The sequence below is a fragment of the Lytechinus variegatus genome, chromosome 15 (genome assembly GCF_018143015.1).
Source record: "Lytechinus variegatus isolate NC3 chromosome 15, Lvar_3.0, whole genome shotgun sequence".
Classification (NCBI taxonomy): Eukaryota; Metazoa; Echinodermata; class Echinoidea; order Temnopleuroida; family Toxopneustidae; genus Lytechinus; species Lytechinus variegatus.
The window spans coordinates 12,500,005-12,526,380 of record NC_054754.1 but is presented as its reverse complement, the minus strand read 5'-3'; the positions used below and the strand labels follow the sequence as shown (position 1 = coordinate 12,526,380).

Genomic DNA, 26,376 nt, shown 5'->3' with positions numbered 1-26,376 from the left:
TCAATTTACTTCCATTTGGCTTTAGAAAGACAAATGATTCATTCACCTGGGTTATTTGAAGAATGTTAATAAGATAGTACAAGAAAGCACCAGGTGGGTGTTTCATAAAGCTGTTCGTAATTTAAGAATGACAGGTAATTCTTTCTTGTGGAAAAAACATGGGAAAATGGTATATTCATTGACGATGATTAAGTGCGTATAAAAGGTTTACCAGTCATTCTTAAAGTCGCTCATAACTTACAAGCAGCTTTATGAAATGGCCCCGAGATATACAAACTATGTATACATGATATTATCCATGGCATCTTCCAAAATAAGACGAACCTCTTTTTCAATAAATGTTCATGAAGTATGTAAATGATGATTGTCTAAAGTAGTGATGATTATTCAGGGTTCGGCATGCATGCTAGTTTGGGATCTAGTATACTGATCACCCCTCCAACCAAATGGAGGCTTCCTGTTATCAATACTTGAATGTGATTGGCCGATATTGCATGGTTTGATGGGGTGGGGTCGTGTATACTTGGGGAGCTCAGATGGGAGTCTTTACAACATGCGGCCCACTGTAGAGCATCGGTCATGGATGGTAATTTCACTATCTTGGTATTCACGTACTGCTCTGAGCCAGGTCTATCCAGATTGCTAGTCAGTGTTCTATCACCTGATTGGTCACAAGTGCTCGAGGGCTGATCCACTGGATCAACAGGGGAGTGTTGTACCACTTGATTGAGGGACCCTGAGGCTTGCATGTGTTCAATGTGACTTGGCTCTCCGTGAGCAGCAGTTGGAGTTTCAGAGGAAGCAGCATCTGTCTGAAGTTGTTTTAGAAGGTTCTGGTAAGCTATGTAGTTCTTTTCGCACCTATTCATCTGTCTCTCCGTGGTTGTAGTATGATTGGTCGTGTCTGAAACCACAAAAAAATACATCAATCATCAGATTTCTAATTCACTCTATCAGAAAACATGAATATACAAGTATACAACAGCATATACAGTCAGGAATTATTGAATATCTTTTCATAAAGTTTGGCTTGCCTCTAGACCTACAGAGAGGGTCGCAATATCATTTCAAATGACAAATACATAAATTAATAAATCTACATCTGCCCCTACTTCCATTTTTTACAACACTGCATGAACTATGAGCAGTATGATGATTTGAGGACAAATCTTTTTCTGATTTCAAAATAATCTTGAAAATGAACTTTTCAAGAATAATTCCAAGGAATGTTAAAAATTTTCACTCTCAAGCATTTAATCAGGGAGTGTGTTCAAATAATGTATTCCATGTATTCAGATGATCTACAACACAGCCTAATCATTTCAGAAAGGTCCCATTTAGAGAGGATTGAGTATACATATTTAAACAAATTGCCCAAAAGAACTCCTCAGAACTTGGACTTGGATATTTTAACTACAGCAGCATGTTTAAGTAAAAATTTAAATTGAATTATGTCTCGAGAGCCAAGAAATAGAAACAAATTGCCAAGGAATATCTATAAATATGAAGTCTTAAATTTCCTTTTTCCATACTACATAAAACTGTTTTGATAAATAAGAATACTCTGGTTAAAAATGGCAAGTTTCCTTTCCCAAAAGCAGGAATAGTGCTATTTAATACCAGCCATATTAAACGCTACTATTGAACATGGTTGGTATGTCATACTCATCAACAAATCTGATAGACATCAAATTCTGTGGCATTTTAAAATAGTTAAGTGGATTCTTTATATGAAGAGTGATATTACTACCTGCTGATGTCTCGTGACTGTAAAGACTAATGATGTTTGGGCAGAAGACAGTACCATGGAATCCAGACTCCTAAACAGCGACAAAAAATACAATACAGGGTCTTAATCATATTCATATGACTTGACACTTGGGCGATTTCATTGGACTATAACAAACCTTTTGCCCAAGTCCATTAAATCATTTTACACAAGACATATTTTCTATTTTTAAATAAATCTTGAAAATGAATTTTTCAAGAATAATTCAAGGAATGTACTAAAAAAATTCATTCAATCAGGGAATGTGTTCAAATAATGTATTCCATCACCATGGAAACAATAGGAGATCAATATAATGAATGCATAAAAAATGTGTAATTCATACAAGACACCAACTTGCATCTACTGGGAGTAATACCAAAAAAAGATTAACTTGTCAAAGGTTGTTGCTATAATGTTGACACTCAACAGGTCAATCTTGTGATTAACACTCTAATCCACAGTTGTTTTTAAGAAATACACAAATCATATTCACACATTCATCTTTGGTGTATATCATCTACATGTATACAAGTGAATGTCAGAAACCAGGCCCTGGCACAGTGTATATAGCCTTCATACAATATTTACTCCTCACGTTTTAGGTATTCACAAACTGAAAATGCAAGAATAGAATACAAAAGAAAATTTAAGGAAAGAATTGAATGCCAAAGTTGTCAGAAAACCTGAAATATTGCCACATCCCCTCATCCCATCAGGGGAATCTGTTACTCTGAGCCAATCAGATGCAAGGATTTCAGTAGCTTATATCGTTCCATGCAATGCTCCCGAGAACACCAGCGGACTCACCACTAGTTTTGGCAGCAGACTGTACTCGTCCCTGTCCCCTGTGGTATTGAAGATGAGAACCTTGGCAACAGGCCCTTCCAGCTCTCTTGCTTCCGCTTCAGCCCTCCTGTTGAACCACTTACAGCATGCCTTGATGCTACGAGGCGTGTGAGCGCCGTCCAGGTAGTAGGTGACCTTCCCGCGCCGGATTATCTGGTTACGACCGGGCCAGTAGCATGATGTCAGGCCTGGGGTTACAAGAATTGAATTTTATATTCTTACTTGTAAATATTCTTCATAATGAGTGAAAGTTTTTTTAACACTGCATACTATTACCCTGGCTTAAGCATGACCACCTTGATTGATGCATCAAGCATTCAAGAAATTCCTTCCCATTGGGTACCCATTTACTACACCTGGGTGGAGAGTGGCAAATGTAGATAAACGCCTTGAATTTTCTCAAATGGCATGAGTGCTGAAATCAAAGGCATAAAACTCTCACCTCTTATGAACTGTTCGGGTAAAGTGAACGGCTCGGCCTGTGGTACGTCTCCTCCATTCAGTACTTCGTCCGTGACAGGTGACGTGTCTGCGATCCTAGGGTACTTACAAGACAGTTCACCGTCATCATCTAGTATCAAGAGAGAAAGATAAAAAAAAGCTGAATTAGAAACACTATGAAGGAAAAGGAATAAAATGTTGCACACGTGTTACTCTTTGTAGTAGTCTGCGGGCTAAAAGTTTGCTCTCTTCTTTAATTGTTTTAAATGTTTGCATTTTTTCTTCAACAGACATATTCTTGGTAGTTTATTAAAACCTTGCACCTCAAAATTAAGAAAATCTAAGATAGCTTAGATAAAGCTGTATTTTTAAATTATGGCAATGTTGGCAACCTCGTTTTATTTGAAAAGTCTCTTAAATCCTGAAGAGAACTTTTCTGGGTAAAAAAATGTTGCTACGTCAAAAACTCTAAAAAAAAATATTTTATTCTGAGCTGTCGTAAAATTTCTTGACTGTTGAAATGCAAGGTTTTCACAGCCCATTGGCATTAATGTAGATAAAACATTAGGGAAAACACGGTTTCACAAAAAAAATCTGAATACTTATCACATTTTGGCAAAAAAATACAAAACAGCAAAAAATACCATAAATGAAATACAAAACAACTCTATATAATATCACAGCTGAATATATCAAAATATTTACATGGAAACAAAGATATTGAGTGATTACACATTGTACAGACAGAACAAGGAGAAGTCCCTCACCATCAAAATCTATCTCCCCTGGTCGTTCCTTTGTCACCCATGTTTTAGCCAGCTGTAAGGCCAGGGTTGCATTCAAGTGCTGGTGGGTCCCAGCAAGTCCCAGGTTGATGTCATCACCATAGAAACCATAGGACATCAGGCTCGGGACGACGTGAATGGATGCCTGCAAGGAACAAATATAAGGGCAAGGTCATGAAAAAAGTGAATTTAGGTTCTTGAAATTCAAAATGTAAGTACTATTTTGTGAAATGTTCTTTTCACTACTAAATCATGTCTTGATACTGCAGTATATAAAAATATTGAAAGAACTTAAAAACTTGGTGCTTCCATTATTTTGTGATAAAAAATACTAAGTTCGTAAACAAAATGTCTCTTTAGAGATAGAGTCAAGGATCACCTTAATGTTGTATAACATAGAAGTTACATGAAATTATGACACCTCAGACCTAGTAAAACTTTGCAACAACGGGAACCATTATTTTTTTTAAACATCACAATTACAGATTTTAAATTTCAATACTTCAAGGGCAAGTCCACATTCCATTGGGCACATTTTTCTTTTTATATTACAAGACAAATAAGTTATTTTGTAATTGATTGGCCTATCACAAGGTACATGTATCTTCTATTTCGGCCAATTCCCTCCTCATTTTCCATAATTTATTTGATGTACATTGTTATTCATACATAGTTATTAATTGTTAATTCTATGTATTTTTATATGATCTCTTGAAGAGAAATGAACGAAACTTGAAAAAATTGAATAATTGAAAACCAACAAAACTCACAGGCCAATGAGAGAGGCATCAAGGTCAAACAACAGGGCATCACAGTGACGGCCTTCAATGGATATGGCTTAAGTAAGATATAACTCTAAAAAATGAAGCTTAAAGAACCATTCCACTTGAAATAGAAAAACTATATTCTCTTAAAATTGAAAAGGGCAAACTTAGGGATAAGCGTAATACCTGTTTTTCCCTCGCCCGATCTTTGATGACTTGGATAGAGTTCTCAGGTTGTGGAACAGTGAACGCAGGTCGGCCGGACTGTAAAAATGCAAAAATAAGACGTTACATTTAAAAGGGAAAACAACAAGGTGAAGAAAAAAATAAAAAATAATCTATTAATAGTATCAAACTGAAAGGCCCAAATTCACAAAGGTGGTTTTAAAAACCCACGGTTGAGTCCATGGTTTATGCAGATTTCCTGCATAAATTACGCTTATTCATACCTGCCAACCTTTGATAATAAAAAATCAGTATCAAAGCCACGAGGGCGCCGAGCGGGTCGCGCGCGCAGTCGTTCAGCAGCACAGAGACTGACCAATGATATTACCAACACACTCTAGACACCAGTACACGACACATTCACTAACTCATTCCACAATACAAAATCATCCGGCGAAAAGGGCAAAACTTCGAATAAAAAGCGAAGTTTTCTTACTAAATCACCATATTTCGCGTCAAAAATATCACCATCGTTAATTCTTTACATCATAGTTAGGAAACAAGGGGTCTAAAAAAGTGAATTTTTCACGGTTTTTCCGATGTTCGTGGATTTTGAAAATGTGTCCTCACTGAAAACTGGCACTTTCGCGAGCCGATGTCAGCCGCCATTTTGTCATGGAAGTCAACGCTAATATCGGCCGCTCGCGCTGCGTGTACGCTCGTAATTTTCACATGCAGTTGCAATGGAACTGTGCACTTAGCCGTGCACTCCAGTTGTTTATGCATTAGTCGTATGTTACAGCCGCTTATGCGTTAGTCGCATCATACAGCCGTTTCAATAATTTCAACACTATATTGATTGACCCAAAAATCAGAATTTTCGTTTGAAAATTTGGAAATCGGAATGGAGGCCAAAAAATCAGTATAATTCCGCCAAAATCGGAATGGTTGGCAGGTATGCTTATTTTACCACATATAATTAAAAATATCCAATGCTGATGCGCCCTTTTGTCACAGTGCGCAAATTTGAGGCCTGTTGCCAAGGTTATCCACGCTATTTTATCAATGAGTCCACTCTTCAAACACTGGACTCATGAAAAAAATAGCATATCTTACCATAGAAACAGGCGTCAATTTGGCGCACTTTGACTAAAGTGTGCATCAGCAATGGACATTTTTTATACACGCACCCAATGCGCGCTATTAAATAAGCGTAATTTATACAGGAAATCTGCATAAACCATGGACTCAACCGTGGGTTTTCAAAACCACCTTAGTGAGTTCGGGCTAAAATGTCTGCAATGAACAATTGTGCTGCAAATATTCTCACATTTCTAAAATCATGCAATTTTCACTATTTGGACTTGGATTTTTGTATTCATGTACAGATCTCTCTTAAAGGCAATCGATGTTTAATATTGCATGTCGTGTTTGATTAAAATTACATTGTGTACAGGTGGACGAGGGCACTATGCGGACTTAGGCAGGGATGATGCCAGACTATTTTGAAAGGGGGGGGGAAATCACCTGAATGTGGTATTATTTACTTAGTTACTTATTCATTTACTTTTCATGACCCAGAACCCTCATTTAATTCTCTTCCTTCCATTTTTTTTTCTTCTTTTCACTCTTGAGAAAACAAGGGTGTGCCCCTCCCCCACTTGTAGCACCACCCTTAAATTAGAGTACAATATCATACTTTTTCCTACCTTGATAATACCAGCTTTGTGCCATGCAATCTTGTCTATGGTATTGCCAAGGACTCCAATGTGATCCATACCAAGCGAGGTGATCCCAACTACGACAGGTTTCCTGGAAAAAAAAAAGAAATTACAATTTTCGAGACATTTGGAAGCACATTGGGAGAACATATCATAATGTGATGTACGCAGTAAAAGAACTAAGTACCATTATTACCATTTTCTCCAGTTTGGCTATGCTACTTCTGTTGTTTGAAAAAGTTTTCTTCACTCTGCTTAAAAATATACTCAATTTACAATACATGTTTCACCACAATCAAAAAGTATAGAGACATACATTACACAAGCAATTACTGTGCCTTAGGAACAATTTTTTTTTAATGGAGGTCATTTGGTTACATTTCTCTATTTTTTCACATGTTCCAGAATTCCAAGATGCTGCCTATTGAGAATAATCCATGCAGCACCCTCGCTCCCCAGGGCCATGCGCATTGATTTCAATAGGTTCCTCGTATCATATTTCAAATAACTTAACTGCATAAAATGTTTTCTTTGTCATTATGCCTAAACTTGCTTATTACATATTCTATAGTAAATTGTGAATTTCCCTTTTGTAACATGTCAAACAATCCTCTTCTTCATACAGGTTTTGAAAATAATATCTTCTTTATTTTTACCTGATGATATTAGTGCAGTCATACTCCCCACCAATGCCTACTTCCATGATAGCAACATCAACCTGAAAAAAGAGTTGTTTTTATAATCAAAACCATCTCCAATATCAATTAAATGAAAAAAAACAAATCAAGAAATTCTATTGCATAATCTTTCTTACTTATGTATTTATTTATTTATTTACTTATTCATTTATTAATACTTATTCATTTATTTATTCATTCATTCATTCACTTATTCACTCAGCCCTTCATTCATTCTTTCTTTCTGTCTTTTTTTTCTTTTATTCATTTATGCAATCAATCATTTATTCATATTTAATTGGTGACTACAACAACAATATCTATTCAATATTTGACATCATTAACACCTTTCCTTTCACTGCATCATATGGAATTGAAGACTATTTCTTCATATTTTTTAATCTCAACATCTGTATTTAATGTTATCCTCAATTCTAAAGATTTATACTTCTTTGGGGTTTTTTTACATACCTTCTCCTCGAGAAAAGTATGGAATGCCATCAGTGTCAGAAACCTGAAATAAGGAGGCATTTTGCCATTATAATCATCCTTGGATGCCTCTAGTCGACTGTAAACTGTGAAGAAATGCTTGGCAAAGTCTTCTTTAGGAAGGGGCTGACCATTTATCCTGATTCGTTCCCTTACTTCAACCAAGTGCGGAGAACTGTTTGATGATGAAAATAAAACACAAATTTATAGCACAAGCTGTTATGATATTCTGCGTGTTTTATCTTTTTATCACAGATAGATATCGACATCAATTATTGATTCTCAAAACTGAAAGTAAACAAATAGGAACATTCCAAAACTAAGTACCTTTATCAAGTTTTCAAGAACATGTATTAATTGAAAACATTATTCTACCACCCGAGACAAAAACAAGGAAACAAACATGTGCTGACAAAAAGCACCAAGGTTCACCTCTAAAACTGTACTCATCACACCTCAAGAAAGTACAATGTACACATGAACAATGAAAAATAAAATGGAAATAGAAAAAAAAACAATTATCTTGATCATAATATTTACTACTAGAACATGGCTCAATGGGTTGATATTTTGTTACGTTTAATTTTTAGGATTCATTGAGTAAAATGGAAAGTGAACTACCACATTGGCAATGGGTGATATTTCACAACAAATTAATGATTTATTCAATTTCATAGAATAAAACAAAAATATTGAGTTTTTTTTTACTCTTTTCTGACATGCCTTGTACAAATGACATTGTAATGGCAGCTACGTGGTATTGCATCAATTAACCTTTCTTCCACTGTAATTTATGAATTTGTATTTGCAGTGAACAGGTTTTCGAACATAAAGTACCTGACTCCATGAATATTTTTTTCTACTTACATGAAGTAGCATATAATACAACTTACAAGGGCTGAGGAAAAGTCACTTTACATGTAATAGCCTACATTCCATAGAGAGGGATATAATACAGTCTATTTCCTAAATGGAATCGCTAAATAAAATATCTCAAACTTAAATTGAAATGCAACAGTTCATCGCTAAATCAGGGGATGATTATTCTTACTAAATTCAATCAGCAATTTAAAGATAAATTCCAGTTGTGGGAACAATTCCAAAATGACTTTTTACAGAATCTAATATAATGACCACCCAAGTGTCTGTTTGTATGAATAAAAAATATGTGCCGAAGGATTCTGGAAGAAATTGTGTAATTGCTGAAAAATAAGCAAAATAAGCGCAGATTCAGTCACTTCCGTTGGGTCTTTATTCCAGCAATAATAATACACTGTCCCACATGTGCCTATCTGTGTTGGTGATCTTCAGTGTGAACATTTTTCAGCGTAGATTTCAAGATTAAACAGCGTTTAAGTTCAGTTTATGTAACTGTACCAGATCTAGATCCTCAATGATATACTGACAATTAAGCCTGGTTTTACAGACTTTCTCATGAAATTAGCGTTTACTGCAGTCTGCAACTACTGGCATTTCTCTTTAACTCACAAGAGAAAACTTCCCAACTATGTTATTGACTCTCATAATGTGATAACTGAGAGTAAAAAAAGGTAACATTTTAAAACTACCTTTATCAAGTTTTCAAGAAACTGTATTAATTAAAAAAAATATTTTATCACCCAAGACAAAAACAACAACATATGTTCTGTACAGTGCTATGCAAGAATCTACAGAGGACTTTTTGTGTAGTCGTCATTGTATATAAAAAAAATGAGGAGCAAATTGCAATGCGATAACAGCAAAATTATTCCCTGTATATCTATAAACGCAATGAATAATAACCACAATCTTACCACTTCAAACCTTTGGAGGCACCTATCATAGCTCATACATGAATAAACACTCAGACTTACAGGCAGAAAAAATGTAAATGGTAAATTAAATGCATGTGTAAAGCTGAGAACTAAATTGTTTTGGGTTTTTTTTTTGTAGCTATACCAAGAATGCAAACAGTATCCCCATGGGTGTGGAGTGCACTGGATGTTAAGACAAAGAATTTTTCAGGCAAAGCAAAGTTACAACTTTCCCTTTTCTACTTTCAACCATTTTACTTAACAACAAATCTGCCATCCTTTTTCTGCTTTCTATAACTTGGAAACAAAAATAATGAACCCCTCTTTTTTTTTTCAATTTCATCAACTTTATAACAAGATATCACGAAAAAGCTAGTTCGTGATATTGTACACAAAAATATGCACTATATCACAAACAAGCTTTTACTTTAATATTCATTCCACTCTTATCAAACCAGCATCATATTTTATGTTTGACTTTCCAAAGATGTGCATAAAAGTGTTTCAAGAAACTGCCATGGCTTGCAAATATCAGTAACTACAATCTGCATTGGTCAATTTTAACAACAGCACATTAAGTCAAACTTCTGCTTTAAGATGCATCTCTCTCTGATTCTATTAATGATCAATGTACATTGCATGTGTGATTATAGTGCTATCGCTAGATTTACACCAAAAAAACCCAAAACAGAACATGAGTTGTGATGAGGAGACATCGCTGAGCCAAAAGCCCCAGTAGCATAAATAATCTTATTATTTTCTTATGTATACTTTAATATTCTATATTTTATCTATATTCTTTTATTTTATATTACTATTATCCTCACCATGGTGAAAATTCTATAGCTATGTAAAGTAGCTCCATGCAATTACTTAGAGATCGAAAATTGTTCAAAGTTAAAACAATAGTTAGGGACAGTGATTTTCCGCGATCGCGGAAAACGGACGGAATTCACGGAAAAGACCTTTTGAAACGGAAAGTGGCATTTCAAACGGAAATTCACGGAAAACGTATTTTCCCTCAAAATACACAGAATAGCAACAGAAATTACTCCAAAATAACAACAAAATGAGAGTATTAAATGGCCACAAAACCCCAGAAAACACGATCTCACTTCGCTACAATCATGACAATTCACACATCGTGACTGCTCTCGACATCATCACACTCGATAGTACCCCGCGCCCGTACCCGGCCTGCCGGGTTGAGCTTCATATCGCTCAACTGCACGGTCGTGTGTTGCTGCCCTCTACGTTTGAAGATGTAACAGCACGATATCGTGGTCTTAAAATCCAAGATGGCGGATTGGCGAAGGCCGTTGTCTGATGATAACGATGTCCAAAAACCCCCAAAATTATCGATGAAATTTAATTTCACTGCAAAATAATGCTAATCATGTGAAAGGTGAGGATGTATGCATGCTTAATATGATCGAAAAATTATTAAATGCACCCGCATAGATCCGATTAGAACGGATTTTATTGTGTTGTTGGTCCAGTAGCAGATACAAATTTTGGCCAGTGCGAGTGTACGCGCTGTGATTTTGCTATTCAATGTGTAAACGGAATTGTCACTTTTCCGTGTGTACAAAGTGTATGGGGAAACGGAATTTCCGTTTTCTGACATGCTGAAACGGAATTTGAGATTTTCTGAAACGGAAAAGGCCATTTTTTGAAACGGAAAATCATTGTCCCTAAATAGTCGACCATAACAACACTCGGGGAAAAAAACTTTAGAAAAAGGGCGTGCCCAATTTGACCTCACTTTCTTTCCAATGAAAATTACAATGCGAAACCAGTTGCAGATCGCGATCTTGCCTCTAAAAATTTAAGCATAAACAGCACCTCCAAAACCACATTTGCGATCGGTGTTCTGAAACGTTTGAAAACACTGATTCTGTCTACGCAGTGGAAGTATAAACACACCCTTAATCTTGCTAAAGGTGACATTGTCTGCCCTGTATTCTGTACATATGTGTAGAGTTCAACAGACGTTCAGTTTACACAATTGAGCTGGGCCATATTGTATAAACTTAAATATTTACCATCACAACAGCACACTGATTAAAATGAACAAAACATGATCTAGCATTTACTAGGCATGATTCAAACACATTTAAAACTGGGTCTTCTCAGAGTAAAATTCTTACAATCGATGGTGTCTTTGAATAGTCACAGATTGTAATTCATTTAAAACTTTCATGTTGGCTGTTAAGCAAGGTGCCCATGGCAATTACCATTAATGGCACGATTCAACCATGCATGATTATTTTAGATGCAGCAGTTCAGCAGAAAAGTTGACCAATATATTTTTCTTAATTTTATTTTCAAAGGTAATCTGAAGTTCTGATCAAGTACTTCTCCTTTTAGAAAACATTTATACTCACCCATCCACACACAGTTAGTGGTGGGAGAGTTCAGATTTAATACTGAATATTGAAATTTCCATACTTCCCCAAACATTTGCTGCAATGCACTTTATGGGACCATATGTAAAAATATGGTCCAATATTTTCCGTCCATATACCAGGAAACTTCTCCTTCCTCAGCATCCCATGTGGGTGCATTTGAATAATTCAGGTTACATCTCGAACTTTTTATCTATCATCTATCTTTCTAATTTATATGGAAAATAAGGAAATTCTCAATCATTTATCAGCTTTCCCCCAAAAATTTAAATATTCCTTTGAAAACAAACGGCCTTACCTGTAGAATCCTGTCTTGAAACCGCTTGCACGTAATATGCTTTCAGTGAAGGCACAGACCGAGCCCTTTCCCTTAGTCCCAGCAACATGGATACATGAAAGCTCATCAAGTCTCTCCAACTGTCCAAAGAATCAATGATAAACAAATATTAAACACTATAGTTTCTATAATAAACAAGACAAAAATAAACACGAAATAATAAACAAACTCTTATCGGCTGATTATTATTTTGATGATAACAGCTTCCAAGACTTGGTTAATGCTATCTCTTCTCAATAAGAGAGGCTTTTAGTATTCCTCAATCTACTTTAATATTGCATTTTTTCTCTATTTTTTCTATAGACAGCTGATTGGTCATGTATTCTAACTATGAATTTTTTTAGCACAACGTGGAAGCATATCCATGGGAGAAAAAAATGAAAGAAAAATTAGTGTACCGGTAGTCACAAAAATGAATTTAAGACATGGTAATAATTGAAAATTCATCAGACTGTATTTGGGTATTAAAGCAATGTTTTAATAAAGCCCTTCTTAAGTGAACATTTTCTGTGAATTACATGTTCTTTCTAAAATCAGTTATTTTTTTTTCAGTATTCCTTTTCTATAGTAAAAGGGAGGGGGATGGAACTGAAGCAATAACCTTGCATTTAACCTTCAGATAAATGGCTTTATAATTAAATCATGAACTTTATGCCAAACATACTTCTCAAGTACATGTATGGATACACATTTCAAGGGGACTTGAAATTTGTTGACAATTCATAATGTCAACAGAAGATAAAGACTACATGACCTTAAATGACCTATTATTTTTGTATGTCATTCACACACCAATCACCTCATTTTATAATGGCATGACCCAAAATGGCCTGATGGTATGCAGGGTCCAGGGAATGATTTTTGAACAGGTGGTACTGCTTTAAATTTGACAAGCACCCAACTCCACCCCCCCCTAAAAAAAAGTTCTCAGTACAAAATGTAATGTAGGTCATTTTTTTCAGGAGAAATTTGACAAGAAAAAAAAAGCTTTCCCTTAAAAATATAGGTGTTTTTGGTTACATTTCTGCTATTTATCTCATAACATTAAACAGATTTCCAGGGGGTGGGTGCTGCCTATGGAGAGTTACATGTAATGTACACACAGCACTCCAAGGTAAATCTTGGGGGGAGGGTTCTTCAGCACCCCTGCTTCCCACGGCCATGAAAAACTCGGACACACTCTGTAATGCACTTTGAATATCACAAGAAGCACGGTAGATACTTTTCAAAATTGGAAGATGGAACATCACTTTTTATGCATTACAGCAACAGCATGTAAGTGTGGTCATAGGCGACAAAAGCCGGGGGGATGGAGTGTCCTGTTCCCCTTAATTTTTTTCTTTTTTTGCTTGTAAATTTTGTACTGCAACTCCCACTAAATTCAGGTGGGCCCCCTAAAATATTTGTGGTCCCCCCTAAAATTTTGGTTGATAACCTTTTTCTTATTTTTGCTTGTCAAATTTTTTACCTGTGTACATCCAAAAATTTCAGGTGGACCCCCCCCCTCCTAAATTTTTTGGCTTCCGCCGCCAATAAGTATGGTGACAATTATACAGTTATTAAAGATGAATGGGTTTAATACAGGAATACATTCACACCAAGAAAGGGTAGTTATTAATGTGAAAAAAGATCCGTAACAAGTAGATTTTCAGTACAATACGTTATACATGCACATGAACAAGTACCTATGAATATGAGATCTCCATGGGAGTATGTTAGTTTGTGCAATAACAAAAGGTTTCGAATAAGAGATTAGAGGGTGTCGCAAGAAACCCTTCCCACTCAACGGCCAAAAATCAATTTGAAATTTGCAAACATTGATAGATCAATATACAATTATGCTGAAAAAAGTTCCAGTAATCAGCCATGATGCCATCAATTAAAAAGAATTGATATCAATTGTCAGAATAATCACCTTGTGTGGTGAAACTGACTTGCATTTCATTGTAGGTTTCTTTCTTGCAACATCCTGTGAGAATTCTAAGAGTCGATTGCAAGTCAATTTAGGACTTCCAAATCAATTACAACAAATTGCAAATTATTTGCATATGATTGCTCAACAGAATAAACGAAGTTGCAATATAAATTTTTTTATTTGTTTGAAAATTACAACCAATACCTGAAGATTGCATCACCTGCTTTATTTTCATGTGCCCTTTGTATACTATAATTCCCACCTGTTTGGAATAGTTGCACTGTCTAGTTTTATGTTAGTTTATACCAATTTAATACAAATCTTCTCTTTCCATGACTTAACTTGATATTTACTGTACCTTTATATCCTTGGTGCATGTTAGTATCTTTGTAAATTCTCCAGTTATATCAGTAATGATGAAAATACATGCAAATTTCTACAAAAACGGCACATACAATGTTTGAGCTCACCGAAATGCCGACCCTCGCTGCAAAGTCGATGACGTCCGGGATGTTCTTGTATGCACCCATGTCACGATTCTTGCGTATCGCATCCAGGGTCTTGGCGTTGGACTGCAGCGTGTTCAGCTTCCGAACGGCCTCCTGAAATAGAGGGCACATTGTGTTATGTTACAGATGATCCAGAAAAAATAGGACAAACAAGATGTCGAGCACCACCTGTACATATCAGAAAACAATATGGTGGAATTTTCTGGAGGTGCAAGGAACACAATGAATCATAAATGCCAAAGGAAGGAAATTTTGAGTTCCTGTTAAACACTTTGACTTGTTCAGATTATCAAAGTTCTAAAATAATTGAGGATCGATATGGACTCTCTTTCATTGACGGATAAGGCTGAAGGTCGATCAAGGTTAATAGTCCATCTGAATGTGGGGGGGGTGAGGGGGGTCTACATGTGCATCACTGACAGGGGGGAATCTTCAAAGAGCACTGAGAAATCCCCGGGACTTTTATTTTTTACATTGGTTTTCCTTTGAGTTCAATTTGATAATAATAACGCAGTTCTTGACTAGCGCATCTCAAATTATGTCATAATGTCCCTATGCGCTACCAAAGGACTTGGATAATCATTATTACCCTGGCTTTAGCCCCACAGCATTTTACAGCATGGTGGCATTTCAAGGAATAACTTCCTGCCAGGTACCCATTCACCTCACCTGGGTTGAGTGCAGCATAATGTGGATGACTTTCTTGCTGAAAGAAATTACACCATGGCTGGGATTCGAACCCATGACCCTCTGTTTCAAAGTCAGAAGACTAATCCACTGGGCCACAACGCTCCACAAGTTGCACTTCAGTTAGCTTTTAATAGATAGGCCTACTATTCGTATTTGTCACATCAGTCATTACAGTCAATGGTCCTACTTCCCTAGTCATCTATGTTCCTTTTCCTATTCAGATGTGCTCATTCATTTACATCCTCACATCTGGTTCTTTTGTTCAACATTCATATGTAATATGTAATCATCTGACATTTTATTCACGTCCTCCAGCCAATCTCTTTGTTAGTCTTGTGAACTGGACTCCTACATTTTAGTTTGAACCTTCCATTCTCTTTATTTTGATTGGTTGATACTCCTTAATTTGAACAGACATGTGTATATAAATTGTTTCTGAGTTCTGATGTGGCAAAGAAGCCACTTTAATACAGCAGAAGCGGTAGAGCTCTGGACTATAACCTCACATGTCTCCTTCCTACATTTGTTCTGTAATTTTTTTTTCAAGTGTATGCAAGTGTAATTTTACCCCTACATGTACATGTAAGTCAAATTCTTAAATCAACATTTATCTTTTAATATTAAACTTGCACTCTCAGTTTTTCAAAGATATATATATTTCTCACAAAGAGCTGAATGAAAAGCATGAATTTACGACAACAATGTAACATTGGGGAATGTCATTACAGGTACCTGGTAAAACTTTGCTTTACCATTACTGCAAAGTCATGTTTTGCTAAATTTAGTCATCCAATTACATTTGTGTTTACTTATCCTTGAACACCTTTGTAAGAAAAATAATGTACACAGTTCATCCCATAAAACTGGTTTTGATATGACAGAAAATATTTGTTTCCACAAAGCACAATAAACCGTCTTTTTTTTCTTTCTTTTTTTACTTTTATCAATCAACAAAGACCTACCCTTTTGAATTTTTCAAGCCCAAATGAATTTGATAGTATCAGCTTTCAGAAGACATGCTAACAGTGAAAACTCTTTGCTTTTGTAGACAAACAATTTTCTGAACTATTGGAGGTCTCCATGTACATGTACATACATGAATTCACACATAACTGTAATTTGTGTCATAATCATTTATAAAATCATGCTGAATTTTCAGCTGTTGGACTGTCTCCTAGAACTCTTTATGGTAGAAGGGTTAAGCTCTAACTTTGTATGCAGGTAGCATTCCTTGTACATGTACATGTATATGTCCATTTCAACCAAATATCAAACACCCTCTACATGTAAGCCATAATTTACAGAATTGAAAAATATACCTCTCATACATCTTTTCATTTTTCAATTCCATTTCATAAGTTCTACATGTACATGTAACTGTATCATTACTTTTTATTCATTGTCATTCTGTCCCCCTCCATCACTTAACTTTTATACAATCTGAACTATCATTGAAGGGATCTATTGACACTAAACGAAATTCATAAAATAATCCACATTTTGGCATACATTTATCAGACCATCACTTCTGTTAATTCTATTTCACTTCACAAACAACTGTTCAAGCTACATGTATGCTAATAAGAGTATTTAAATTTGTATCTGCATAACGGAAGCCAATCATATACCAGCAAAACCCTATACATGTACAGGCATGGGTACAGGTACATAGGAGGTCAGATGTTTTAAATGATTACCGATATCATTTTTTTTTAACCAAACATTACCAAGAAATCAACTCAATAATATTTTATTCTTGATTGTGTTTAATTGTTCATCAGTGTCAGTCAAGGTACTGTACCTTCATGCATTTTACAATTTCTGTGACATCAATGTGATGCTCAATGCGCCATTTTACAAAGTAATGTAAGATGGTTATTTTGTCATTTTCCCATTTTGTATATTTTCTTAAACTTGTGTGTTCTTCAGCTGTTTTACATTTCTGTTCCGTCTAGACTTGAGTTCATTTGCATTTCTTTCAGCACTGCCCTTGCAGTCTGAACTTAGGTTATATGAGTTTTATGATATTCAGTTGTCATTCTCCTCTGAATGCCTTTCCTCTGATTCATTTTTGTCATCTTCATTCCTTCTCTATTCTCTCTTCAGGTGTTCCACTCATTCCATCCCTCACCTAACTCCTTAGTTTCTATTTCCATTACTACATAATCACCCAGACATCCTTTATTATCTTCATCTCATTCATTATTGGTTTATCTTATGAATTAAGTTCTCACATTTTAATTTGATCCTTCCATTCATTTTATTTTGATTGGTTGACTCTGCTTGATTTGAATATATGTAAATTATACTATGATTCTGAGTTTAGCTGAGACAAAGTAGCCCAGAGATTAAATCAGTGCACTATGAGACTTCATTGACTTCAGGGGCCCGTTGCAGAAAGAGTTGCGTTTAAACGCAAGTCAAAAAATCAAACGCAAGTCCCAAATGCGCGCTGTTGATTGGTTGAAAATCAAGTTGCGCATGATTTTTAGAGTTGCGATTGATTGCAACTCTTTCTGCAACGGGCCCCAGTTCAGTTTATTTGCATCCTCCTCTGTTTCACTTATTTCCCTCTAGTTCAGTCATTGATTTGAGCTACAACTTAGAACTTATATTATTTTCCAGCCCTAAATTATCATCTAATTTTTCAACCTTGCAGTAAGTTTTTAAAAAATAACTAACATACATAAAATATAAATAAGGGGGAAAAATCATACCTGATACACTTCATCTGTGGAGCCTACAACAGGTTGCTCAGCCGCCAAATCATCAAGTTTTGCAGCTTTCTGGGGTTTCTTAGGAGAAGCATTGGCTGCAAGGGCCGAGCTGGTCCCCAAAGAGGCGATGTTCACAAGATCTCTCATTTTTCTGTCTTGTCTGGAGTACTTGCTTGGCAGTAAATGAGCAAACAGGGGGGTTGACCTTTGAGTTAGCAGACGATTACTTCTTTGTACTTTGGAACTCGACTTGCAAGTGATCAGAGCTTGGGTTTGCCGTACATGTATGCTTGCAAGGGTACTTGTGACTGGCTGATATTGGCAGCCAGGTGGCGCTATTGATGAATGGGTGAAATGGAATGGATGATGAAGTTGTCGGAAGAAAGAGCTCAGTCGTTGCATGGCTGGCTGGGCAAAAAAGCCCCTTCTTAGCAGATTTCACTATCGTGTTTTAAATCAATAATCCAGGAAAACTGATTTTAAAATATACACATGCAAAAAGTACATGTAATTATTACAGTTTGTTTAATACATGTATTTGTTTCGGAATGAACAGGTCAATCATCTTCAGCAATGGACAGGAACCTGTAACAAAAAAAAAGAGAATACCGTAAACAGAATTATGTATGCAAATCATGGAGGTACATGTAGAAAGAAATTTATTGAATCAGTTGCCATTATCAAAAACATCAAGCCAAGTATGTGAATTAAATATAACTCCCAGTGGTCAAGTTCAATATCTTGGACCTATAGGAAGAACAGAGCCATTACATGTACATGTATATCAATGGGTCTGAATACAGTGATCCATCTGTATCTTTACAAGAATTAATCTTTTAATCTCAATATTTTGAACAGTGTATTTTGTAGCGATTTTTATACGGTGAATAAAACAAAGCCAAACCAATACACCATTTGCAAACTTGGGCTTATGTTCCTGGGTTTGGGGGTTACAAATGGTCTTCAGGGTCATACCACGGACTTGTGAACAATGAGATTTACAAAACAGCACCACAGCTTAATAGATAATACTGTGCATGCATCATAACAAGGACTCCAAGCACAACAAACAGTAAACACATGTACAGTCCTTCCCTGTGCAAATTAGCTCAAGACCGAAGAGACCATGAATAGCAACCTGAATCACACCTTCATTACAGATTTACAATATTCTTCACAACACTGCCTGCATGTGTAGTATTGTGTACATACAAATAGCTAGTACCACACCTGGGCCCTTCTTATAAAGAGTTGCGATTGATCAGGGCCCTGTTGCACAAAGAGTTACAATTGATCCGATTAATCATAACTTTATGGAAATCCATCAGTGTCATAATTTTTTCTACAAAAATTTTGAACAATGTCCTTTTCATGCAAAGAGAAGCACAGTGAATTTTCAAGAAAACAATGAATGCATGAATATACATCACAGCTAAAAAATATTTTGAACATGCACAATGCTGATGTTGCTGGCTGTCCATAGTTGCGATTAATCGGATCAATCGTAACTCTTTGTACAACAGGGCCCTGATCAACCACTACTGTGGAAGGCCAGCAATGTCAACGTCTAAAATGCATTTTTATTCAAATTATTTTCTACATGTAGATATGATGTATATTCATACATACATGTACATTGTTTTCTTGACCATGCAGTGTGTTTCTCTTTGTTCACAGTACAAATGTTCTGAAGAAAAATTATGACATTGATGGATTTCCATAGAGTTACGATTAATTGGACAAATTGTAACTGCTTTAAAGGTATGCATAGGATGTATGTTCTAGATCTGTGAACAAATCAACATTACAGGGTCTTGTGGCCAAAGCTAAAATCAAATTGGTTTATTCTAGGCCCTATCTTACTAAGAGTTATGATTGATCCAATCAATAGTAACTCTATAGAAATCCATCAGTGTCATAATTTTTCTACAGGAAATTTGTAAATTGTCAATTGTAAACAAAGGCGGACTTACCATATTGTCAAGAAAACAATTTATGAATATACATTCATATCTAGAATTTTTTTCAAACCAACATACATTTTAGATGTTGATGTTGTTGGCCGTCAATACATGTAGTTACAAATTGGATAATCAAAACTTTTTGTAAGACGGGGGCCCTGGTAAAATCCTTCATCCACCTTGCCTAGTTTATGCAGATTGATTGAAATTTCAGATGTGCATACATACATGTATATATACTGTAATGTTATAAACAGACTGCTGATCACTGTGAGTCCACTTTGCATTTGAATATTTCCTGCCCTTTATCTTCACTCTTCCTTTCTGCTAATGATGCCAAGGTTTAACAGGCAATTACATTCCTCTAATTGTACTTATCATTTTCCTTTAAACTGAATAAAATCTAGTACTATCATACCAGACTTTACAACTGTTAATGTTCAAAATTTTCCTGAATTCTCGTTAAATGGAGAAATCATGAATTTCCTCAAAACAACATTTCCAAAGGTAGCTGGGCTACTTTATAATATAAGAAGTGGTAGTATCCTCTTTTTTTTGGGGGGGGGGGGGGTTGTAACAAAACTTACAAGAAATCTAAATTATGTAGCAAAAATTAATGTACAGGATCATAAATTCATGTATACATGTAGAGTAGTGTTGTCAGTAGGCCCGGAATCGGGATGAATTCCCGGCGGTCTGAGGCTCCGAGACGGTTCCGGGATCAATCAACTTAGACCGTATCCCGGCAGGAAAATAAAATCAATAATGGCCAAATTCATGTTGTAATATTTCCCTAATTAGTAATTGTACTTAAGAAATACGAGAGAACAATTTAGTTTCAACTGGCTGTGTGCACATGCACCTCGAAATATCACGCAATTACATAGCTAATCGTCGGAGCCGTGTGCAAAGCTAAATTGCATGCACGCAATCTAGCTTTGCACACGGCTCCAAGAGATCTACGCAGACATCAATCGTCTACTGTATAGTCTCATGTGCAGACCTCTTTCGCCTCAGTTCGTTTTACCGAGTCATTCATTTACCTTATACTTTCAAGTTGAATCTGCTACGATATGTATGGACTAGTGAATTTATCATGAAATAATTTACTAACAATTGACGATGATGATCTATGAGTATTTGCAAATTTAGTCATTTAAAAAAAGTCGACATTAATTTTGTGATGATTGTATTTGTTGGGGTATTTTTTGCGAAAAGGTTTGCAAATAACAACTAGACGAATGCGCACCATGTTTCAGCTGGTTAGAGCCGGGAGAGAGAGAGCTATAGAGAGAAGTGAAATGAGAGATCGATAGACTTTTGCTGAAGGTAGAGAGAAAAGAGACAGACGGACTCTGAAGGGAGAAGAGAGACATTTAAATTTTACCAAAAGCCAAAGAGGGGAGGGGTGTGGCTTTTTTTTAGGTTAATATCACAGTTGGATAACACTTCCCTGGTTGTACGATCATTTTTTAAACGATCGGGCAACTTCTTGTTTTTGCGAATCATATAAAGAATGCAGATTATTTATTCATGCATGTTCACCGTATTACACAGATAAAATATAAACATATATATAAAACACAAGTAAATAATGAACAGACAGACGTTTTGCAGCATAAACTAAGCATAATCACACCTTTAAACCGATTTTGCATCCATAAACAAAATTAAATGTAAGGAAAATAGGAAAGAAAGAAAAGAATACAAAAGTGAAAGACTACCTAGATATAAAAATGAAGTATCAAATTGTTATGAATATATGGTATTAGTAATTCAACAAAATGATGAGAAAGAATCGTGTGTCCTCTAGATCCCCATGTCATAAAAATAAAAGTGAGATAAGAACATATCAATCAAGAGAGAGGATATTAACATCAAGGAGATGACATAACAGGGCAGAGTTACGAGAGAGGGAGAGAGAGAGTGAAACTGAAAGTTAATCCATATTCCGGGCTAGCTAGGGCCACAGGCGCACTGACAAGACATTAAGCAATTTGCTTATATAACTGTCAACCACGTGCGCACCGTCCACAGATCAGTGGCACCGACACGTGTGTTATTGGACTGTCAGATCAGCAGCTGGATCGACTCAAACATAATTCGGGTCATGTCAGTGGTCATCAATGTTTACAGTTTGCAGTGGTGGCACGCTTTGACTGTCTCATCATTATTTTCCCCACGTTTTGAGTGAATGTTTACAAATTGCGGTGGTGGCATGCACACTTTGACTGTCTGGTGCACCCCCAGTGCGCAGTGTTGTATTTAAATGTAGGTACACAGTTTTGGATTGCATTTGTGCGTGGAGATGCGTTTCGGGATTCGGGACGAGCCGGGATCCCGATAAGGAAATTTTGAAGTTGCCGGGATCCCGATAAGGAAATTTTGAAGTTGCCGGGACGGTTTCGGACCAGGATTTTTTTTCTGGATAACACTAATGTACATGTAGAGTCTACAGTATACGTCCAATTCTATCAAAGAATTTGAATTGACTTGAATTGAAGGTTTTATTATCATTTCATCGCAGCCAGTGGCTGAATTGAGAAAGATTTACAAAGTAAAAACATAATATATAAACATAAACAGTGAAATATTTGATGTAAATCATAACCGCAACAACATTGAAAATAAACAATTTTTTTTGAAAGAAATGTCCAATAACCAATTAATACTCCAATAAAATTTTGAGACATAATAACCCATTGAGTATGAACTTATATATAGTTTTACTTGAAGTTGAAATAGTTGGTATAAAGAATAGTGTTTTAAGAAATAAATTGCAAAAATTTGATTATCGTGTAGAAAGTTATGGAAAAAACTGCAAAAACAAAGGTTTCACGGAGTGCATATTTGAGTAGCCTTGTACTCTCGAAAAATTCTAGTAATTTAACATAATTAGATGAATTCAAAAATATATGAAAATAATGCATCAACAGTTTAAAAACTTAAAACACTCAAATGTACATCCAAATTTATGAAAGAAGTTTATATTAAGAAAAAATTAGGCTTGATTTGGATGCAATGTATCATTCAGTATACTGGTGTGTTGGCTCAGTTGGGAGAGCGTCCGTCCCACAACTGGGCAGTCGAGAGTTCAAGCCCCGGCCACGTCATACCAAAAGACGTTAAAAAATGGGAGTTGCTTCTATCCTGTTTGACTGTCAATGAGTCAACGATTATTACAATTAAATTTATTATGCGTGTCCATACTTTGCCGATGGTCATTATCTCAAAAACTAGCCAATATCCTTAAAATCTGACATCATCAACGTGAAAAGCGACCCAAAATTACCCATTAGTAAAAATTTCTTTAGGACGAGTTCAGTATTCATGAAAATATTGGCAAAAGATCGGCAAATTTGTCACTGCTAGCGCCCGTATTCAAGATATCAACAAGCATCACGATATCACCATTTTGCAAGCAGAAATCATCAAAAATGTGAGTTAAATGTGGTACTAACCAATTCCATAGCATTTTTCCGGCAATCTGTCATAAATATTTCACTTTTTGAGCTTGAGTTTTTGTTTGAACCTCCACAAAAGCTTTGGTGCGCGAAGTTAGGTCACACTTTTTCTGAACGGTTTTCCAGCACAGCCCGCATTCGCCGATCGGAATAGAATTTTGAGATCGCGATAACGGCAAAACCCCTTGACCTACTTTACATTTTCGTCCATGATTTTACGATCTTGCTGTCAGTATTGTAACTATTTCTTGAATTGGTTTTGTATAAATTATGAATATTTTGTGAACAAAATTAAGCCTGATGAATATTTTTGAAAAGTGCGCGAAGTTTGGACACCCCATCATACAATTCATTTATAATTACTGAATAAATTTTAATATTTGTAAAATAATACTACTAATCTATAAATGGTTTCTCAAAATAGCGTCGTTAGCCGGAAGTACGTCATATAATAGGCGGTTCAAGGGTCTACGCTATTGTATTTCCATTGTTTACGTGTGGATCGAGGAGTCTACGCAGCATCAATGAGGTAAGAAATCTTCATTTTTTAATATTTTTATTCAACATTTTTTAAAACCTTCCTACGCATTAGGCGTAGGAAGGTGTAGAAATTAATTAGATTAACATATTTCGAGCGATCATGTTATGAAAAGATGGATTTCCCTAGGGAAATCCATCTTTATTATTGTCCTTCGCTTAATTAAGAGTATGGCTGATGTCAAGACGTCAATGATGAAGAAGTATATGACAGTATATAAAACACATGGCCAAATCATGGTTTTGGGAACCACTCGTAGATTGTGTACGCGCCAGGGTGACCAGATTTCACAAAATGAAATACGGGACAATCGACAAAAAAGATCAACAAAGAAGGGTTGTGAAAAAAATATAAAGAATTGGGAGGGAGGGTGAATGAAAGAATGAAGGAGAGAAAAAAAGACGAAAGAAAATGGATGAATGGAGAAGAAAGGGGGAAAAAATTATAAAGTAAAAAAAAGTTAGAATAAAAGAAGGATGAAAGAAAGAATAAAAGAGAAAAAAAGGTTTTAGTCATTCTTTGAATTGAATATAGAAAGAGAGAAAAGAAATAGAAAAAAGTTGAGAAAAAATAGAAAAAAGAAATGAGGGAAGATGAATACATGTGTGAAAGGCAAAATAAATGAGAGAAAGAAAAAACGAAAGTAAAAACATGAGAAGGAAGGAGGAAAGGAAGGTAGGAAGGAAGAAGGGAAAAGAATTAGAAGGAAAAATAAAATAAAGAATGAAAGAAAGAAAGAAAGAAAGAAAGAAAGGAGGAAAAAGAGGGAGGAAAGAATTAAAAAAGAAAAATAATGGAAGGAGAGAAAGAACGAAAGAAAAAGAAGAGGAATGAAGGAAAAAGGAAGCAAAGAAAAGTTTAAGGAAAGAAAAAATGAAGGAAATTAAAAAAGGAAAAATTTCATAAAGAAGGCAAGTAAGAGAAAGAAGAAAAGGAGGAAAAATTAACACAGAGAGAAATGATCTGTAAAGATAGGAAATAAAGATAGACGGAACAAAAAAGGGCAAGCAGGAAGGATAGGATGAAGAAAGAAGGATAGAAAAGAAAGGAAGAAGAAAAAAATACAAACTTCAAGCAAACAAAAACGATCCAATCATCTAATAAATATCATAATGATATTTGGTGTTTTTTATTATATTTTTGAAATTTTTTTACAAACTAGAACGTTTTCGAAATTAATAAAATTTCAAAGTGAAACACTGTCATAATTAAAAATTAGATGAAACATCGCGGCATCATATACATAACAAAACTCAAAACGAAAGCTGAAACAACTAGATCTAGTTATGAAAACTCAATAACTTTTTCCTCCGATTCTGAGAATCCGAAATATAATCTTAAAAAATTCCCGCCGATTTTGTGATTATTATGGTGGAAAAACTGTTTATCATGTCATTGTTTGCACTATATACTACTAACAATCTGCTCCAAACCTGGAGCTTGCCACACACAGGAGGCCAGTTCGTTTGCAATGTGGTTTAGCGAGAAAATCCAAGCAGAACTTGCAAAGGTTTACAGTTATCGATTTGATTGTTGTCTCTGCTTCGTCATCTGTTGGTTATTTGATGAAAATTCGTCACTTTTAAATGTACATTTTGTTCAATATTTTGAAATACACCTGTACGGGACAAATAGGCGTCCTTGGAAGGGTTTGTCGGGACGCCGGGACAAAGGAGCAAAATACGGGACGATCCCGGGAAATACGGGACGTCTGGTCACCCTGGTACGCGCACTTGTGTACAAAGTGAATGGAGGTGGAATTGGGGAACCGTGCGTGTGACTGAATAAAGCACTGCTGTGTGTGCGTGTGAATTGAACGGTGGTTCCCAATATCACGATAATGCAAAACATCATCACTGCGTCCTCAACTTCAAGACTACATCATATTAGAGTCTCCAGTTTGCTAGGGGATCCAGGCCAGGCGGGAGAATCTCCAGATCAGAAAGTACTTGGACTTGGAGTCTCTGCCGACGAGTCCTGGGCTCTGGCCCGCAGCTCACTGCCTGGAACTCTGCTCAAATGAATCACTAACCAGAAATCATTGATACAAATGACAGACCTCGACTTAATCTTTTCTCTTTCATTTTTTGACAACCAGAACTTTCAGTGTCAGACTGTCGATTGCAAAATGTCACCCTCAAAATTCAAACATTCTAATTTCAAAACTACTAAAAAATTAATGAAAACATACGAACCTGGATCACGAACATCGATCATCACATATATCGGCACGGCCGGCGGGCTGGACAAAAAAGACCTCAAATGTGTGTTTTGAAATGGTTCACGTGTAGATTTCAATGGTACGGTATACGCCCGGTACTACTGCGTAGGCCTACGGTAAGTTCAATGGGTGGCCCCCAATCATTGTTTTGATGCACGTTCGCG

The 26,376-nt window shown here is 35.9% G+C and overlaps 1 protein-coding gene across 2 annotated transcripts; it reads right to left on the bottom strand.

The window, feature by feature from the left end:
- Positions 1–338: 338 nt before the first annotated feature.
- LOC121428503 (folylpolyglutamate synthase, mitochondrial-like) lies at positions 339–26,352 on the bottom strand. 2 transcript variants are annotated; one of them, XM_041625161.1, is made up of 13 exons: positions 26,187–26,352; positions 18,029–18,613; positions 14,568–14,714; positions 12,159–12,277; positions 7,642–7,834; positions 7,150–7,211; positions 6,482–6,584; positions 4,794–4,871; positions 3,826–3,988; positions 3,060–3,188; positions 2,579–2,805; positions 1,751–1,820; positions 339–904 (listed from the first exon to the last, which is right to left on the bottom strand). In XM_041625161.1, exons 2-13 carry the CDS (start codon positions 18,428–18,430, stop codon positions 384–386), a joined length of 2,214 nt encoding a protein of 737 aa, XP_041481095.1. In that variant the 5' UTR covers positions 18,431–18,613; positions 26,187–26,352; the 3' UTR covers positions 339–383. The 2 variants fall into 2 exon arrangements, with proteins under 2 accessions (XP_041481095.1, XP_041481096.1); XM_041625162.1 differs by having other exon boundaries at positions 14,583–14,714; positions 26,187–26,351.
- Positions 26,353–26,376: the final 24 nt, after the last annotated feature.